At 48.9% G+C, this 19,404-nt stretch overlaps 1 protein-coding gene across 2 annotated transcripts in view; it reads left to right on the top strand.

Moving 5' to 3' along the window:
• Positions 1–2,280: 2,280 nt before the first annotated feature.
• Positions 2,281–19,404, top strand: part of INSR (insulin receptor) — a 168,133-nt gene continuing 151,009 nt past the window's right edge. For both annotated transcript variants that reach the window (XM_054566255.1, XM_054566254.1), the window contains exons 1-2: positions 2,281–2,873; positions 17,153–17,704. In XM_054566255.1, coding sequence (XP_054422230.1) covers positions 2,774–2,873; positions 17,153–17,704 — 652 coding nt within the window. In that variant the 5' untranslated portion in view covers positions 2,281–2,773. The remainder of the gene's footprint in view (positions 2,874–17,152; positions 17,705–19,404) is intronic.

Here is a 19,404-nt window from a genome sequence, read left to right as displayed (position 1 = left end):
TACTTCTCAAACTTCCAACCACTAGCTTTAGCACTCATTGATGGTCCTTGCCTGAATCAATTATTTTGGAGATTGCCAAATGGTGATTTTTCTATTCCAATGATTTTAATAAAAGGCAGAGGTTGACTTTCAATTTCTAGGTGGTTGCTTGTGTGTGTGTGTGTGTGTGTGTGTGTGTGTGTGTGTGTGTTTCCAGAGGCCAGCATGTCCCCTTTCATGCCTTTTTCAGCACATGCTGCCTGCCTGGAGTTGTGGTGGCTTTCGGGACTCCCATGGGTCATAGGGAAGCCCACAGCTCTGCCCAGGTTTGCACACGAAGGAAAGGGAACAACATTATTGAGTGCATACTTCTTGCTATTCTGGGACTGCAGTGGCCTTCAATTTCTTCTCCTCGGGTCCATTCTTGCCCCATTGCATATGGTGAGAAATTATTGGGGGAAAAAACCTGATTATGTTAACACTTTTGTGTAAACCCTCTAATGCCTGCCCATTGCTTCTAGGATAAGTGTGAGTACTTAACATGGTGTGTTCTAGATCAGCCCACAAGTTCTGCTTCCTGTCTTCTGTGCTCCAGCTGCAGTGCCTGTTCTAGTCTCAAGAACACCTGTTTGTCCTCCCGTGGGCCTTTGCACATGTTGCTCCCTCTACCTGGAACACTTCTCTGATGCTTCCCTTAGCTGTTTTGTTCTCATCTTCAGATTTCAGTTCAAAATCACATCCTTGGAGAACCCTCCTTGCCATTTGATTGTTTAATTAATGGTCCTTTTCCTCCAGTAGACTGTGAATCTACAAGGAAATGGATCATGTTATTTTGCTTACTGTAAATCCCCATTACTTATTGCATGTTGATTCTTTCATTCAACAAATATTTATTAAGCAACAGAAATGTCAGGCACTGGGTATAAAACAGTGAACAAGATGGACAAGTTTTCTGCCATCACAGGGAGGGGAGAAGATACAGGCATGAAAAACAAAACAAAAATTTCAGGTAGAGATACAGATCTTCCTTGTAAATAAGAGGAAGGGAACAAAGGGATTAGGGGAGGAGCATTTACAAAGTGTGGTCCCAGAAGGCTCACTGGAGCAGAGGTCGAGATACAGGTCGGGGAACTGCCAGGGCAAAGGCCTGGAGGCAGGAAGAGGTTTGGCACCATAACAGAACAACCGGCCAAGTTCCTGGCAAACTGAAAATGTAGGCCTTGGGCCTAGAGCTGTACTGCTTGGCTTCTCCTGCTCTGTTTCTCCCGCAGCTCACCAGATCCAAAAGTCGGGTATTGTTACATCCATCATGCAAGAGAGGCCACCTCCCAGACAGCGAAGTCAGGGGTTCAAGGTCACAGAGTAAGTGAGGCGAGAGTGAGCCAGATTCTCACTCCTTTCTGCTCTCCTATACTTAAGGTGCCTTACGTCCCTTCAGTAAGGTGGGTGCACCATTGTCATGCCCTACTCATGAATGACATTTGCTAGACATTCAGACACACATGGAGTTCAGGTCTGCCAATTGAAAATCTGGTGTCCACCTGCCCGGTACACAGGATGTCTAGAGCCCAGTTTGCACTTTGGTGAAGTTCTGCACATTCTCCCCAGGTGTTATTTTTTCAACTTGAACTCCAGGCCTCCCACAGAACTTGGGCCAGGAGCACATTGAGCACAGGGGCGCTCCTACACATCGCTGTCTTCAGGGCCCTGAGGCTGAGGCAGGGAGAGAGTGGGGTGGGGGTGGGCTGGATGCGGGGCAGAACTTCTGGGGTGGGGCAAGGGGCTCTAGGACCAGACTCGCTGGCTGGGAGGACAGTTAAGGGAGTATGAAAAACCCAAGTAACCAAAATGGATAATATTTTAATGCAATATTAAAATTTTTATTTATTGATTTTAGAGAAAGGACAAGGGACGGCGGGGAGAGAGACTTGTTCCGCTTATTGATTCATTCATTGGTTGCTTTTTGTTTATGCCCTGACCGGGGATTAGCGCGCAGTCTTGGTGTTCTAACCAACTGAACTACCCCGCCAGGGCTTAGTGTAATATTTAAAAAAAAGAAAAGGAATGCCCCAAACGTCTTGCTGGGTTGGGTATCCGGGGCGCCCCCACACTCTGATTCAGGGCGCTCAGTCTCGTCAGGGATCTGGGGTGCCCGCTGAGGTAGCGCGCGACGACGAAGACCTCCAGAGCTGGGCCCAAGAGCGCTAGGCGGGCGGGAGGGGAGGGGAAGGGAGGGGAGGGGCGGCACCTCTCTCTGCTGGTCTTCCCTCCACCCCTACCAGGCCCCTCCCCCGCCGCCGAGTCCCGTCCGCGTTTGGATCCGCGCCGCCTTTTCTCGCCGACTGCTTGGGGCCCAGCTGACGCGCTGCGTTGTTTACGGGCGAGCAGCTCTTGCTCCCGCCCGCCAGCCCGCTACCCGCCAGCCCAGGTGCCCGTCCCTCCGTCCTTCTGTCTTCTGTCCGCGTGTGCGTTTGTCCAGGCGTCCGCAGATCGTTCGGGCCGAGGGCTGAGAGGTCCAGAGCGCAGCACGGGTATCCGGGCCCTGAGATCGCAGGACGGGGCCCGGGCCTCAGTGGCCCCGGGCTGCGGCCGCGCCGCCTGATTTGTAGTGGTCGAGGCCGCGCGCCCCTCCTGGGACTGAATCGAGGGCCCTCCCCGGTGGGATCTGGGCCCGTGGGCTGCCGGCGTGGAAGAGGAGAACTCACGGTGCCTCCCAGGCGGCCACCTCGGAGCATGACCCTGGCGGTCCGGCGCTGCACGCTCTGATCCGCCAGAACCCCGCGCTCCCGCAGCCATGGGCGCCGGGGGCGGACGGGGGGCGGTGGCTGCGCCGCTTCTGGTGGCGGTGGTTGCGCTGCTGGTGGGCGCCGCGGGCCACCTGTATCCTGGAGAGGGTAAGTCTGGGGTTCCGGGGCTGTGTGGGGAGCAGGCGTGGTGCCAAAATGGAGTCGCCGTTGGGGACTCGGAGCCCTCCTTGGTGGGGGGCGGATGGACTGGATCGTTGCTGCAGCCCGGCAGGGGGCGGGAAGCCTCTGACCTTGGCCTTTGCCCGCCTAGGCTCGCGGCTCCGCGCCCCTGTGCGGGCCCCAGACTGGAGGAACCTTCCCCTAGTCCCCGCCCCGCTGCAGGCGCCTCTCTCTCGAGCACGCCTCTGACCCACGCCTGGCCGTCTGGTAGCCCAACTCGGTCCCCCTCTGGGTCGCCTATGAGCAGTGAGATCCCTGGGTCCGGGCGGCCTCTGATAACCCAGTGCCCGGGGCGCACAGAGTTTGCAGACAGAATCGAGGGTGACGGACTGGCGGTCTTTTGGGGTTCCTGCTGGTAGATGACGCCGCCAGGAGTGGGAAATTGTAACATTCCCCCTCTTCCTGAGATCTAGGCCCTTGGCCACCTGGGACTTAGGTCCATGTTTACGCTTTTGGCGTCTGTTTCCAGATGTCCGGAGGCAAACTCCAGTGCTGTGGCAACAGCAGGATAGTAGCAGCAGAAGCAGTGGCTGTTGTTACCAGGTTTTATAATTAGCGTCTCTCCGAATGCCTCTGCTCTGGTCTGTCTTATCTCTGGATTCTCATAGTGGTCCCTGGAGGCAGATACTGCTGTTCACCCATTGCAAAGAGGAGTAAACAGGCCCTGGGAGGAGACATAACTCACTTGCCCTCAAGTCAGTGCCAGAGGGAGGACTTGGACCTCTGTGTGCGCCTCGAGTCCCCTGTGTCTGGGATAACGTCCTCCGACAGCTCTGCCCTTAATGAAGGGGCTTCTTGTCAGCCCCAGGCGGTCTCTCACCTTGGGTGAACCTCTCCTACCACCGAGTCCTTCCTGGGCGTCCCTGTAGTGGCAGCAGACTGAGGCAAACCTCAGCCCCAGCAACCTCCGTGGAACTCGATAGCAAGACTTTCTGACTGTGGGACAATGGCTGAAGAATCAGTTAAGAGGATATAGCTGGTGTGTTTCCCCATGGTGCCTGAGGCCCTGTTTTAAAAGTATTTGTTGGGTTCCTTCAGATCTGTCCTTGAAAGGAAATCAGTCGTGATGAGGAAGGGCTTGGGAAGGGACAGAAGCTCCTGAGATCCCCACGTGAGTGAGGCACAGGGGAAGGCACACACGGGCTCTGGGCTGGACAGACGCAGCGTGATGAGTGCCGCTGCCCGCTGCCCGGCGTCTCAGAGCCCCTGAGTGCCGGCCACACCCGAGGCATTCAGTGAAGGGTGGCGATTGGTTTGGGTTCTTGTTAAGAAAATCCAAGATGCGTTCTTAGATCTACCTCAGGCTTTGTGACTGTGTGTGCGCACACGTGTGTGTGCGTGCGTGGCTCTGTGCGCCTCTGTTTCTTGTGACGTTGGTAATTGTGGATTTGTGCCTGGGCTTCCAGGGGTCAGTGGATGGCATTACCACTTCTCTGTGTGTTTCCAGTTTCCACAAGGGCAGAGACTTTTGTTTCTTTCATTCTCTGCTGCATTTCCAGAGCCTAGAACAGTGCCTGGCACCTAGTAGGTGTTGGGTAAATATTTGTTCTTGATTCGGCTGGCACCTCATGCTCTCTCTAGTACGCCTTTCTTCTCCAGACAATACTGAACTAATAGTAATAGGAGGTGGGTGCTGTTCGGTATGCTTTGCATGTGTAATCTCAGTTAATCCTCACCACAACTCTATGATGTAATAGGGTTTATTATCCATTTTCCAGAAGGTGAGGAGACTGACTAGGTTACAGAGCCAGCTGGTGGCAGAGCTGGGGTTGGAATCCCAACTAGTCTGGTTTCAGAACACTGGTTTCTTACCAAGCAGTTCTTCTTTTGGGTCTGGGACTCTGCACCCTGCTCCTGCAGTAATGGTTAACAAAATCCTATCAAATGACTAAGTAGGGTGCCCCTCAGAGGTTTGGGGAGGGGGAGAAACTTGACAGATTATTAATCTCTAATGTCAAGCAATAGGGCATTCTGGCTGGGTGGGTGTGGAGGGAAAACGGCATGATTTTTAAGGTAGGAGGGACTCTTTCTCAGAGTTGTCCTCACCCCCAGTTCACCTTCCGTGGAGTCCCTGTTGCTTTGCTGAGCTGGGCAGTGGCTTTCTCCTTGGGTGAGCTGGCTCTGGCCTGAGATGACCTGTGGGCACTGCCAAGGCAGAGAATAAAGGTAATGTGGGATGAATTAAAATAAAAACCTACAGAGCTTTGGGGAGCCTCATGACTTGGCTAATTGGGGTGGGAGATGCTTGCTTTCAGATCCCCCTCATTTTTCAAGGCCGTATGACATGTTTCTGTTGTATCTTCTCTCTTTCTTTTTTAATGGCAATTTTAGAGATTTTATTTGTTTATTTTTAGAGAGAGGGGAGGGGAGGGAGAGAGGGAAACATCATTGTGTGGTTGCCTCTGAAACATCACCGTGTGAGAGAAACATCAATCAGTTGCCTCTTGTGTGCCCCCAACTGGGGACCTGGCCCACACCCAAGCATGTGCCCTGACTAGGTATTGAACTGGCAACTTTTCGATTTGCAGGCTGGCACTCAGTCCACTGAGCCACAGCAGCCAGGGCTGTTGAGTCTTCTCTTATGCATTCCTGGGTTCTAGGAGCAGAATACCCACCTGCTTAGTCACCTTCCTGGTGTGATTCCTAACCTTTATCTCCTGGAGACCTGCCCCTTGTCGCTCCCACCTCACTCATAGGGGTCATTAGGGTGAGCCCCCTGGGATCCCCACTGTACCCTACTCCATCACTGACTTCCATCCTTATTTGATTAGAGCACTCTCTCTCACTCTCAGTGACTTTGACATTTGGGTTTGGATTCTCTTGGTTGTGGGTCTGTCCTGTGTGTTGTAAGTAGTTGAGCTGCATCCCTGGTCTCTCTTCACTAGATGCTAGTAGTGCCTCCCTTCTCCAAGTCATGACAAACGACTGTCTGCAGACTTTGTCTCCAGTTGACAGTCACTGCATTTGGGGAGATAACTTTTTCTCATCTAGTGCACTTACCCCCCTGGGTCCCTGCTCTCTCCCCTGTTTGTTCAGGGATTGCCATCTGCCCAGGACCATTACTCTTTCCCCTGAACTCCATTACTCACCAACCCCCTCTGGCCTTGGCTTGCAGTCCCCTCCTCGGGCCCCACCGCCCTTCCGGCTGGTCCTCACCACAATCTCTGTCTAACCTTTCACCCACTGCTCTGCCCCTGGCATCTGGCTTGTGTCTCCAGTGCTTTGCTGATGGCTCTAGAGATGGTAATTCCTCACCTCCCAATTTTGTTTCCTGCAACCTCACCCCAGGTGACCTCTCCGTGCTTGCCACTGCCTGCTTGCTCCTGGAAGGCACAGACCCCTGGTGACTTTTCACCTGCAGCTGGCTTCTCCTGGCCCTCTGTTACCCTCCTTTGTTCCCTTTTGGGCATCTTAACATGTTAGTGCTCTTCACAGTGGACCTGTCCGTACCCTGACCCTTTCTCAACTCATTTTAAAATTTATGTATATAGTCAAACTCCTTCATCTAGAACCGGAGCCAGCAAACTGGAATGGGAGGGCCAAATCCTGCCTCCTCACATATGTTTTTGTAAATAAAGTTTTATTGCTGGTGGCCACCCTCATTCATTTATGCATCACCTGTAGCTGCTTTTGTTCTTGCACATAAAGGACATTGCAATTGCAAGGCCCGCAAAAATGTTTACACTTTGGCCCTTTGCGGAGGAAGTTTGCTGACTCTTGATTTAGAACCAACTCCTTGAGGATCACAAGCACATGCCTTGTCAATCACTCCTGTGGTCCCAGGGACAACGTGAATTAATCCAGTTTTGTGAAACACCCAGGGATACTGAGGTGTTTTTCTTTACAGGACAAACCCTATTAAACAAACGTTATGCATTCACTGTGCTGAATATATGGGTTCTGATGGGAAGAAAGTAACGGTGATGTTCCCTTGTTAGTTGTGAGTGTGTGATCTTAGGATTTATTGTTGCGATCTTGGTGTTGAAGGAGGATACTGTGCCGTCGGCTCTGTCTCTAAAGCCCAGAAGAAAGTGGTGTCTGCCATGAGCTTTTCTGTCAAAACCCCTTGTGTTAATTTCTGTTAAACTATGTCAGGGTGGCTTGGTTTATGTTTTGCAGTCAGACTGTAGTTACGTTATTTTTTTAAAAAATAGAATAACAAGTAATGCATTTTTGTTGCAAAAAAGTAGAAAAGTATAGAGAGGAAAAAACAAGTTCTCAGTTCCAGATGTAGCTTTTAAAATTTTTTAAACTATCGTACGTGTAGATATGTAACATCTACAGTAAAATGGACTCTCTCCTTTTTTTGGTGCGCGGTGTTTAGTTTTAACAAACCATGCGTAGAGTTGTGTGGCTGTCCCCACAGTCAGGACACACAGCAGTCTCTTCCTTCCTGGTTGTACGGTTGTTCCCCTACTTCCTTGGGCTGCCCTTTTATTGTTACATCATCGTCGTCGGCGCCCCCTACCCCCCAGTCCTTCACGCCTGGCCACACTGATTCGTTCATGCCTAGTTTTCTCCCGACTTTAAAAAATATCTCATAATTGGCTTAATATTCTTAAAGTTGACATTGTCAATGTACGTACTCATTAGATCCTCATTATTCCTGGATTCCATATTTGTGAATTCACTGTTCGGTAGTAATTTATTTGTAACTCTATAATCGATATTCGAAGCACCTTTGTGGTCCCTTCCAGACACGCGCAGCGCAGTGGAAGCTTTGCCTCGGTCGGCGCGGCCGCGACGCGCCGCGGCGGGTTGTTTCCTGCTCTCCGCTCTCCTCTTGCGGATTCATGCAGTCCTCGGAACCGAACCGAGGGTCCTTTTTGTGGTACATCGAGTGCTATGTTTTCCTCATTTTTTTGATTTTGTTGGTGGTTTTGTTGTTTCGGACGGCCCCGTGCCCAGACCGCGGCGCTGCCTGCCGCCGTGAGCCGGGGAGGCCGCGAGCGGGGCGCTCGGCCCGGTGCCGTCAGCGGTGTGCGTTGCGCACGGGGTTTCAAGGGGAGCCTCCCGGGTTCGGTAGGCCCCGGTATCGGCGGGGGAGTGCAGGGTTGCCCCAGTGGCTTTCGGAGTTTCATAAACATTTTATTTCCGACAGAGCGAGCCCTCCTGTCCTGTGTTGCTGGGTGCTGACGGGATATGCGTTCCAGTTGGAGCTCTAGTCAGGCTTGTGAGCGTTAAAACTTGATTTCAAACCTGGGATTTTCTTCCAGTTCCACATGGCTATGGTGTCGCATCACCGTTGTGCAGCCACCTGCGAGTTGTGCTCCCGGAAGCGCCCGCCTCTGCCCGGTGCCTTCGTGGGACCGCGGACGACGTGGGCGCTCTCCGGGGACCGCGGTCCCCCGCAGGCGGGAAAAGCGGTGGCTGCGCGCGGAGGACCACGGCGGTGGGGCCGCACTGCTTTCCGAGGGCCTTTCCACGGCTGCGTGCTGCCAGTGTTTTTCCAAAGATCAGTCCTCCCTTGCAGAAGGCCGGAGAGGGGACGTGTGTCGAGGTGTCCCTTCCTCGAGGTGCCCAGGTGCCCTGGGCCGCGCCACCTGCTGCCCGCAACCCCCAGCCCCCCTTCCGGCCTCCTCTGGCCCTCTGTCGCCACAAAACTGTGGCGCTGACTAGAGGGATTAACTTAGGTGTTCCTAGGTTTTTCAGTTTTCGGATATAGGAGGTGTGGGTGCCAGGGTGGCTTTAGGTCTTTGGCCCCCTCTCTAGTTCCCTGTCCTTAAACATTGTGCCCCCGCAGCCCCACCCTCATCCTTTTCCCCTCTCAGTTGCGCGTGTCCTCCTGGTTACACCACCTCTTGTCACCACTTCCACTCTCACTGGCCGCTTTCCGCGCGCGCCAGACCCACACCTTTCCAACGACCCACGTCGGCGAGCATCCCAAAGCCCTCACACTCTCCACGCGCCCCCAGACTGAGCCTGTTGTCCTCACCGCCGCTAGCTGGTCCTGCCTCAGCCTCTCGAGGTCCATCAGTGACCTCCTTCCTTCTCTTCCTCTCCTCCGCCTCCCTGGAGACCAAGGCCTGGTGATTCCAATTCCCCAGCGTCTCCGTGGTCTTGCTCCTCCTCCTGAGCCCGCTCCCGAGACGGACCCTCGGCCTGTCCTGTGTAGCGGTGGTTCCAGCGTGCCCCGTTCAGCCCCTTCTCCGTTCTGCGGCCGGAGCGATGCTTCTGTGGCCTCCGTGGGTCCCTCCCCGGCTTCCAGCTCGATCCCTGCCCCTGGCACGGCGTCTGGCCTAAGCTCTGTGCAGTCTCGCCGAAGCGCGTGGCGGCAGTTTCTGGGGCTCCCTGTTGTGCATGCATCTGCGTTTTTGCTTGAGTTTTCAGTGCTCCAGGCATTCTTCTTCCCCCTTCTCATCCACAGCCACCTGCTTCTTCCTCACAGAAGCTGGTCGGAGGCGCCCTTCCATTCCTCCCTGGCGTCATCACCCACCCCTTCTTGTTCCTTTTCAGCACAGACTGGCAGTACCCCTCTGGGTCCCCATAAACATTGGTCTGTACATTGGAGATGTGTTCCAGGACCCTTCTCATCCTCTGGCCACTCATTTTCTCTCCCCAGAGACAGCCAGTGTTGCAGTTTTCTTTTCTGGCACATGTCTACCCTTCTAGAGACTAGTGTTTGCATATGTAAGCTGACATGTATCTGTATTTCCACATAAGGAATAGCATATCACACAGACTGATCATCTTTTTTTAAGGTTTTCCTTCCTTCCTTCCTCCCTTCCTTCCTTCCTTCTTTCTTTCTTTCTTTATTTTTAGAGTGCTGGGAAGGAGAAAGAGGGAGAGAAACACGATGTGCAGGAGAAACAGATTGGTTGCCCCTCTCACACCCCCAACTGGGGACCTGGCCCACAACCCAGGCATGTGCCCTGACTGGGAGTCAGTCTGGGGACCACTTGGTCCACAGGCCAGCGCTCAACCACTGAGCCACACAGCCAGGGCTGATCATCTTGTTCTTCACTAGTAAGATGTCCTGGAGATCTTTCCATATTACCCATAAGGAGCTTCCTTGCTCCTTTTTTATAGCCATGTAGCGTTCTATCCCACCAGAGGTTGGCATACTGCAGCCCGTGGGCCAGATGTGGTGCACCACCTGCTTTTGTACAGACCCTGAGCTGAGAATAGTGTTCACATTTTTAAATGGTTGAAAAACTCTCTCTCTGGCCCTGACTCGTGTGGCTCAGTTGGCAGGGTGTCGTCTCACAAAGCGAGAGGTTGCCAGTTTGATTCCGGTTCAGGGCACATGCCTGGGTTTAGGGTTCTGTCCCTGGTTGGTATGTACAAGAGGCAACCGATCAAAATTTCTCTCTCACACTGACGTTTCTCTTTCTCTTCTCTCTAAAAAAAAAATAAATAAATAAAATATAAAAAAACCTCCAACTATGATTTTGTGACACATGTAAATTGTGACACAAGTTTAATATAAACTTGAATTTCATTTTTTTTTTTTTAAGATTTTACTTATTTATTTTTAGAGAGGGGACGAGAGGGAGAGAAACATCAATGTGTGGTTGCATTTCCCATGCGCCTTGCTGGGGACATGGCCTGCAGCCCAGGCATGTGCCCTGACTGGGAATCGAACCAGGGATCCTTTGGTTTGCAGGCTGGCACTCAATCCACTGAGCTACACCAGCCAGGGCAAATTTCATTGTTTCTAAATAAAGTTTACTTGGAGCACAACCATGTCACCTGTTGTGATGGTTTTAGTGCTACGAAGAATTGAGTAGTAACTGAGATGGTATTGGCCACAAAATAAAAAATATTTGTTATCTGGCCCCTTAAAGGAAAAGTTTGCTGACCCTTGCATTCTATCATTGGTTCTTGGACTTGAGTATGCTTCAAGGTCACCTGGAAGGTGTTGTAAAAGGCAGATCCTGGGGCCCCCCAGCCCTGGAGTTTCTGGTTCGGGAGGTCTGGAGTGGAGCCTGAGAACTTTCATGTCTAACAAGTTGTCAGGTGATGGTAACGCTGTATCACATGGATGGATCATCATTGTTTAACCGGTCCCCTTTCGATGGACATCTGTGTTGTTTTGGTCTTGGCCATATGGACTGGGCTGGGTTGAATGACCTAGCACAAGGCTCACACAGCGTGTCTGCCCACTGCAGGTTTCCAGGACAGGAATCTTTGGGAGCTGTAAGGCTGTCACCTTAGCCATGTCAGCCACCTCGACAGTCCCTGTACCTAGCATGATACCCAGCAAACATTTATTGAGTGAATAAAGGAGTGATTTTCACACAGCTGACTCGCAGTTCCAGAACCTGTCACCTGCTGCAGCTCCCCCATGTCTCTGTGGAAGTCAATTTTAAGAGCAGTTTTCAGGAATGCAGAGAATCTTAAGGGTATCTAATAATGCAGTGTCCCAAGTTTTAATTTTTGAAGGAAATAAATCTGGGAATTGGTTCCATGTAGTTTGGAGGGGAGAACAAACATGTGTATGTGCCCAGACTTCATGTCTCTCCTTCTCCTTGTAGCTTTTATCATGCTATTGTCACTGTTCACAGGTGAGGAAACTGAGGCTCCTCGCAGCAACTGACAGTGTGACTCAGGATCACACAGCTGGCAGGTGCCAGTGCCGGGGTGGGAAGTCAGATCTGTTGGGTTTCTGCCTGACCCCTGAACACATGCTTGTTGGTGCAGAACCCCTGAATTTTGGACGGAGCAGTGTTAAGACTGGATAGAATGCAGAAGAACATGTGACCCCAGAATAGGTTACTGGAGGGCATTTTAAGACTGCTGCTTCTAAGGAATGAGTACATTCATGATTGAAAGCAGAAAGTGTAAGACTCCTAGCATTGTAAAGGATTTTCAGAATCTTCTTGACACCTTCTTCTCTGCCCCCTTAAACTTCTCCTTTGCTGCTTTCATGGCGGAGAGAAAACCAGCGGAGAGGGGCCACTTTTCAAGACAGCTGTCATGTCAGTCTTCTTTTCTGGGGAATTCCCAGCTTCCTCTGGCAGTGGGGGAAATTTAGACCATCACGTCCCAGCAGAAGGTTTTTGTGTTGATGGACAGTCCTATGTCTGCACTATTCGACACGGTGCCACTGTCCACACTGGGGGCTCTTGAAATTGTGGCCGGCATGGCTGAATTTTAAAAAATTTAACTTTATTTAAATACGTGTGTAAAATTTTATTAAACCTTATTTAAATTTTAAAAAAAATCAGTACTTGATTCTGTTATTGGAAAACTCTTCCTATGTTCAGAACACCTTGGGTATATGAACCTACATTTTCAATGATTCACTTTGTGAAATCTACCAATACAGATCAGGCGTTTCTGATGAAATTTAGCATCTGAATTGAGACATGCTGCATGTGTAAAATACAATGGCATTTTAGAGGCACAGTGTGAAAAAAATTTTAGAGGCATAGTGTGAAAAAAATCCTGTAGAGTATCTCATTAATGTTTTCTTGGTATTGTTTACATGTTGAAGTGAAGTTTTTGGATACACTGGAGTAAATAAAATATATTGAATTTCATGTTTCTTTTAGAGACCTTTTTAGAGAAAATTTAAAACACTATATGTAGCCCACATATTTTTATCAGATGTTGCTGCTGGAGATCCTGTACACTGTGGCTACTCAGAGGGATGAGCTATAATTTGCCATTGCCCTTGACCTGCCAGTGTAGTAGGCAGAACTGAATACTTCTTACTGCATTCTTTGTTCAGGTTTTAGTCCTGGTGCCACCTCCTCTGGGAAGCTCTCCCTAATTCTCCCAGAGCAAGTCAAATAGCCCATTTTTATGAACTCTTGCAGACCATGGAGCTCCCCTTTACAGCGTCCTCCTCAGTTATACTTTTCAGTTGATTTGGGTAGTTAGTAGTGACTACTAGTTTGTGAGATCCAGAGCAGTATCTGTCCTGTGCCCTCTAGAACTTCCAGTACCTGCAGCAGCGTCTGGCTTGGCGCAGGTTCTCAAGCAGATATTTGCTGAAGGAGAGTGAATGAAGGAAATTCTCTTCAACGAGCTTTCTCTGGGTTGTCATGGCATGGCAAGCATTTCATTGTTTTCTTAAATCCAGTTCACCTGCTTCTTCATTTGGCACATTTTTGAAAAAACGAACATGGTAAAACTACCACAGCAGTTATAACACAGACTTTGCATTCGATACAGGATTGCAATCTTACTGGCACCACTTCTGATGGCCTGTGTGTGTCTGTGAAAACGGTATCTCCTCTGGAGATGATGTTTAGAATACAACAAGAGAAAATATTGAAAATGTTGAATTCATCCACTACAGAGCAGGAGCCAAGAGCTTTTCCATACAGGGTGTTCAGAAAATATTAGCCGTCATCAGGATCCGTGCCTCCCCCCACTTCTCATTGTCTTTCCCTACCTGTGTGTGGAGTGACAATTAGCCAGGTGTCACTTATTAAGAACTTGAAGCGTCCTTGCTTTCCAACTAGGGGCATCAAAAGCCAGCAAAGGCCCTCCATCTATCTCTGGCAGCATTTCTGACATCCTCTGGGGAATTTCTGTCCCAACAGTAAATGTGTCTGTTGTCTAAGGGTGATAGGGACATATATGGGATATATATGATATGTGTGTGTATATATATACACATATCATATATACGTGTATATATCATATACACATATATATATCATATATATACACATATATAGGGACATATACTCAACTTTAATGAGTTGAGTTAGAGTCATTGGAAATTTAAAAGAGGGCAATTCTTTATTGTCCCTTGTAATTATAATCATTTAATCTTTTTTATAACAACTTTATTGAGCTATAATTCAACAGCGTGCAATTCACCCATTTAAAATTTACAGTTCAGTGGTTCTAAGTACATTCGGAGTTGTGCAACTGTCATTACAATCAATTTTAGAACATTTGCATCGCTTCCAAATGAAATCCCATCCTTGGGCTGTCACTCCCTAGCCCCTCGAAACCACTGACCTGTTTCTGTCTCTGTAGAGTGTCTGTTCTAGACATTTCATGTAATGGAATCAGATCCCATTGTGGTCTTTTGTGAGCGGACGCTTTCATTGAGCATCATGCTTTCAAGGTTCACACACACTGAGGTGAGATTCTGCATCCTTCCTTGTTGTGGCTGAATAAATCTTCCGCTGTTTTGTTTGTTCATTCATCAGTTCATGGGCATTTTGGCTGCTTCTGCTTTTTGGCTACTAAAAATAATGTTGCTTTGGGCATTTTATATAAGTTTCTGTGTGGATGTGTGTTTTCATTTCTCTTGAGTGTATACCTAGAAGTGGAATTGCTGGGTCATATGTTAACCATTTGCTTAACTTCTTTAAAAAAATTAAGTTAATTTAATTTTTTAAATTTATAAATCATGTTTATTCTATAACAGTTGTCCCAGTTTTTACCCCTTTACCCCCCTCTACCCATCCTACCCCCACCCCCCACTCCCACAGTGAGTTCCCACTCTGTTGTCCATGTCCATGGGTCATTCATACATGTTCTTTGTCTAGTCCCTTCTCCTTTCCACCATTTTGAGGAACTTTTTGAGGAACTGCAACACAGTTTTCCACAGCAGCCACACCATTTTGCATTCCCATCAGTAATGTATGAGGGTTCCAATTTCTCTACATTCTTGTCAACACTTACTATTGTCTGACTTTTTGATTTTAGCCATCCTAGTTTGGGTGAAGTGCTATCTCATTGTGGTTTGGTTTTGCATTTCCCTGTTGTCCAACAGCTGGTTAATCTTTGAATGCATGTTCACATCTGATTTTGATTCTGTCACAACCTGGAGAGGATGGTGGACAGGTGGTCTTTGCACCTGCACCAATTTCGTGTGTGTGCGTGTGAGAAATAATAGAGGCTCAGGCTTGAGGAGCCCAGAGCTATGGCTGAGTCAAAGTTGTATTTTGCCAGGTAAAACACAGGACACCCCGTTAAATTTTAATTTCAGATAAACAACAGGTACTTTCTTAGGACAAGCATATCCCATGCAATGTTTAGGGTATACTTATCCTAAAAAATTACTCATTGTTTATATGAAATTCAAATTTAACTGGGTGTCCTGCATTTTTATTTGCCAGATCTCACAACCCTGCCTGTCACTGGTGGGCTGTGTGCCCTTGGGTGATTGGTTTTGTCTCTCAGAGGTCAAGTTTCCCATCTGTGTGGTTGGGATGGAACTTGTTGAGAGGTGTCAATGATTCAGTACCTGTAGTGTTGATATGACTGTAACAGGGAGCTTTACACTGGGCCGGGGAGGGGGGTGGAGCGTGAGTGTGTGGGGCCTGAACTGGTGTCCTTGTCTTCTCCAAGTTGCCTCCCAATTTCCTAATGAGGGAGGGGGCGAGTATGTGTCTTCTCTTGACTTAGCCTAATCTGTTCGGAATGTGACTCAGGAACATTGCTGCTTTGTTTTTCCCAATTTTTTGCTTGGCTGTTTTCTTTCTAATTTGTGCTTCTTTTGCCAGTTATTCTCAGGATTCATTTAAAAGAGGATTTTCTACTCTCCTCCAGAACAGTGTGTTTGCCTCGGGACAGTAGGGGCAGGGGTAACTACGCCTTGGAGTACAATAAGAAGGGGCTCTGTACTGGATCTTATTGTCGTGGCGCTGAGGGCTGTGTGTGTGTGTGTTTGGCAAGGAGAAGCTGTCTAAAGACTTTGAATCTGGTGAATGTTAACTCAGATATAAGGGGCGCAAGCACAGGAGAAAGATCCTAATAGGTGTATGGAGGAAAGGAAAACAGAGAAGGCTGCCTGGAGAAGGTGGCATTTGAACTGGATCTTGAAGGATGATGGGCTGAATTGAGAAATAGGGAGCTAAGATATAAAGGACCCTGATAGCCAACATGGCAAGTACTCCCCTGTCCAATGCATTTGGCTACTGGAGTAGCCGCCAGTCTCATGTGTATTTGCATTTAAAATAGCTAAAGTAAAATTAAATGTTCAGTTCCTCAGTCTTATTAGCCACATTTCAAGTACTTGAGAGCCACAAATGGCTGGTGGCTTCCAGAGTGGATAGTGTGGATATAGGACATTTCCATTACTGCAGAAAGTTGTTGGATGGCATTGGAATAGGGCAAGAGTGGCCAGACTATAGCCTGAGGGCAGAACTCTGGCCTGCTGCCTGTTTTTGAAAATAAAGTTTTATTGGAACACAGCCAATTGCACTTCTCATATTGTCTCTGGCTGCTTTCAGGGTGACAGAGTGCAGTAGTCTCAGTGCAGGCTGACCACAAAGCTGAAAATATTTATTATTTGAGCCATTATAGAAAATATCTTCCCATGCTTGGTTTAGGGGAATTGAAGGCACACAGTCTAGAGATAACTGATAATGTTTGGGAGAAATAAACAGTAACAACATAGCTGACATTAATAAGCACCTACTGTGTGCCAGGCACTGCTTGTGGGCCAGCTCTGCGTTACGTTACTCCCAGGCTGTGCTGCAGGGGGGACACAGAGCCGTGGGCTTTGTGAGAGTGGCGGGCAGGTCGGGTTAGTGTGGCCTGAGGAGGGAGGGGCACAGCCTCAAAGGACGCGGGAGGGAAGTGCAGGGTCACGGGGAGCCATGGAGGCTGCCAGAGCCTGGGAGGGACCACCTTCAGGAGAAAGGGTGGGCGCGCTGGCTCTGTGTGAAGGAGAAAGCAGACTCTCTGGGCGGCCCCTGCCACTCCCAGGCAAAGGGTCACGAGGCCTTGGCTGCCTGCCTGGGAGGAAGGCAAGTCAAGGAGAGTCAGAGGGGTGAGAAAACCGACCAACAAGCTCATCTCTCCTTGTGGGCACCTTGATCCCTGCAAACCCACTTCCTGAATATCTTCCCCTGTGACTCAGTGGAGACAGCTCCCCTGTCCCCTCCTGCACCTGCCGCATTGCTCAATCAATGCCTGTAGTCCCAGCATCTATTATGTCACAGTCCACGCAGTGACGCTAAGGCTTCTAACAGGTACTGCCAAAGGAGTTGTTTTCTTTGCTTTTCTAGTAATTACTTATACATAGAAACTACAGGAAAAGTCACTACTGAGGGTTGGCTATTGACTTTGTAGGTCTCAGTGCAGAATGAAAACGTGGGGTCCTTTGCTCAAACATGATTTAAAGATTTGAAGATGGATGGGAGAGGATTAAGCCAAGGGCAGGACCCTTATGAGCAAGTTGGGACTCAGATCAGATGCCCATGAAGCTGGCCCTGCCACTAATTTTTATAACCCGCCCATTGTGCGTTTGCTCACCTGTCATGCTTTCTGCATATTTTCACTTGCAGTGTGTCCCGGCATGGACATCCGGAACAACCTCACGAGGCTGCATGAGCTGGCCAACTGTTCGGTCATTGAAGGACACTTGCAGATACTGTTGATGTTCAAAACGAGGCCCGAGGATTTCCGAGACCTTAGTTTTCCCAAACTCATCATGATCACTGATTACTTGCTGCTCTTCCGGGTCTATGGGCTGGAGAGCCTGAAGGACCTGTTCCCCAACCTCACGGTCATCCGGGGCTCCCGTCTCTTCTTCAACTATGCTCTGGTCATCTTTGAAATGGTTCACCTGAAGGAACTTGGCCTCTACAGCCTGATGAACATCACCCGGGGGGCTGTCCGCATCGAGAAGAACAATGAGCTCTGCTACCTGGCTACAATTGACTGGTCACGCATCCTGGATTCAGTGGAGGATAATTACATTGTGCTGAACAAAGACGACAACGAGGAATGTGGGGACATCTGTCCAGGCACTGCGAAGGGCAAGACCAACTGCCCTGCCACGGTCATTAATGGGCAGTTTGTCGAGCGGTGTTGGACTCACAGCCATTGCCAGAAAGGTACGCTGGGGTGTTCAGGGTTTGAAGCTGTTGCTATGCCTTGTTCCTTAGAGAAGCTGGGGGCATTTTTGAGACAGGGGATGGCAAATCTTTTCTGCAAAGGCTCAGATATTACATACTTTAGACTTTGCAGCCTGTATGGTGTCTGTCGCAGTGACTCAGCATTGCCGTTGGAGTGGGAAAGCAGCCACAGGCAGCACAGAAATGAGTGTGGCTGTGTAAGAATAAAACTTTATTTATAAAACCTAGTGGTGGGTGGGATCTTCCGATGCCTTTGCTAGATAGACGGTTGAATGTCCCTCCTGCTTGAGAGAGGGTAGGAGTGGGTGAGTGTAGAACTTGTGGTAGAAAAAACAAATTTATTTCTTATCTGGTTGTAGAAGTCACATTGCTCATGAAAGACATTTGGAAAGCACAACACATAAAGAAAAAAATTAAAACAGCAATCCTTACTCCACAGTTACTAGAGTACTTATTTCCTTCTAGTGGTTTTGTTGTGTGTTAACAACTACTTACCTTTACCTTTTGTTGAGTATTTAGATTCTTTCCAGTTTTCACAAAGAGGGGGACAGACATTGTGGGGTCAAAGCTCTATTGAGCATTTGTATCTTTAAGGCTTGCTTTTCTAGAAGTGAGGTTTCTGTGTCAAAGGTTCTTGATCCTGATTGCCCAGTGGCTTTCCGGAAATGTTGCCCCAGTGGCACTCCTCCTAGCATGGGCCGAGAGGGAACACCTTGGCCAGCTTCGAGTCATTGGAAACATCTTTCATAACTCACTGAGGGCGGAGCTGATGTGTTGTCACTACTCTATTTGCATTTCTTTGATTGCTATCAGGGTTGGATCTTTTAAAACATATTTGTCCTTTAGGTTTTCTCTTCCTGTTCATATCCTTTGTTTATTTTTTAGGACCTTAGTGGTTTTTGAATTGTTAATCTGTAGGCAGCTTTCATAGATGCAGACTATTAACCCTTTGCTAGTTGTGTTCTTAGGCATTTTTCTTCAAATGTGCTAGATGTCCGTTGCCAGAGAAGCTTGGGGTGCCCATGGAGCTCAGAGTCGGATTTGCACGTTCCTCTCATGTTACTTGATGCTTAGAGAGTCCCTTTGTATCAAAAAATGAATGTTTTTTTTCAAGTTTTCTATTTCAATTATTATCATCAAAAGTATTCACCCAGGACGTTTGGTATCTATTTGTGTGCATGATTCGAAGGGGTGTCCATTTTCCCCAAAATAGCAAGTTGGGGTCAAGTGCTGTTTAATGTAGAAGTCTACCCCTTCATTGTTGATTCGGGGTCTGGTTCTGGGTATTTGGAAATACATCTGTCTTTTCTGGCACCAGGGCCATTACTGTTCTAATCATTGTAGTTTTATAATGTTTTGACATCCAGGGAGACAAGTCTTCCCCCCCCCACCCCACTGTGTCTCCAACCCCCCCCCCACCCCCACTCATTATTTGTTTACTGTCTCATGGACTCTTTCCTACATTGTGGAATTCCCTGGGGAGAATTAGTGTTCATGAGATCGAGGTGGTAGAATGTGAGTGGGTTGTTGTATCACAAAAGACAGGTGAAGGGAGAAAGGAGGGTCTTCTCACCCGCGCCCAAAGCTGCCAGGAAGCTGTGTAGGGTGAGTCCTGAGTAGAGCCTGTGGAGTTGTCAGTGAGGACTCCATCAGAGCCCCAGAGAGGTACCTTTCCACTG

Source organism: Pteronotus mesoamericanus, unplaced genomic scaffold (assembly GCF_021234165.1).
Source record: "Pteronotus mesoamericanus isolate MK-2021 breed Mesoamerican mustached bat unplaced genomic scaffold, CSHL_Meso_final contig_171, whole genome shotgun sequence".
Classification (NCBI taxonomy): Eukaryota; Metazoa; Chordata; class Mammalia; order Chiroptera; family Mormoopidae; genus Pteronotus; species Pteronotus mesoamericanus.
Note: the sequence above shows the minus strand (reverse complement) of the source record. Positions and strands in the feature narration are given on the sequence as shown.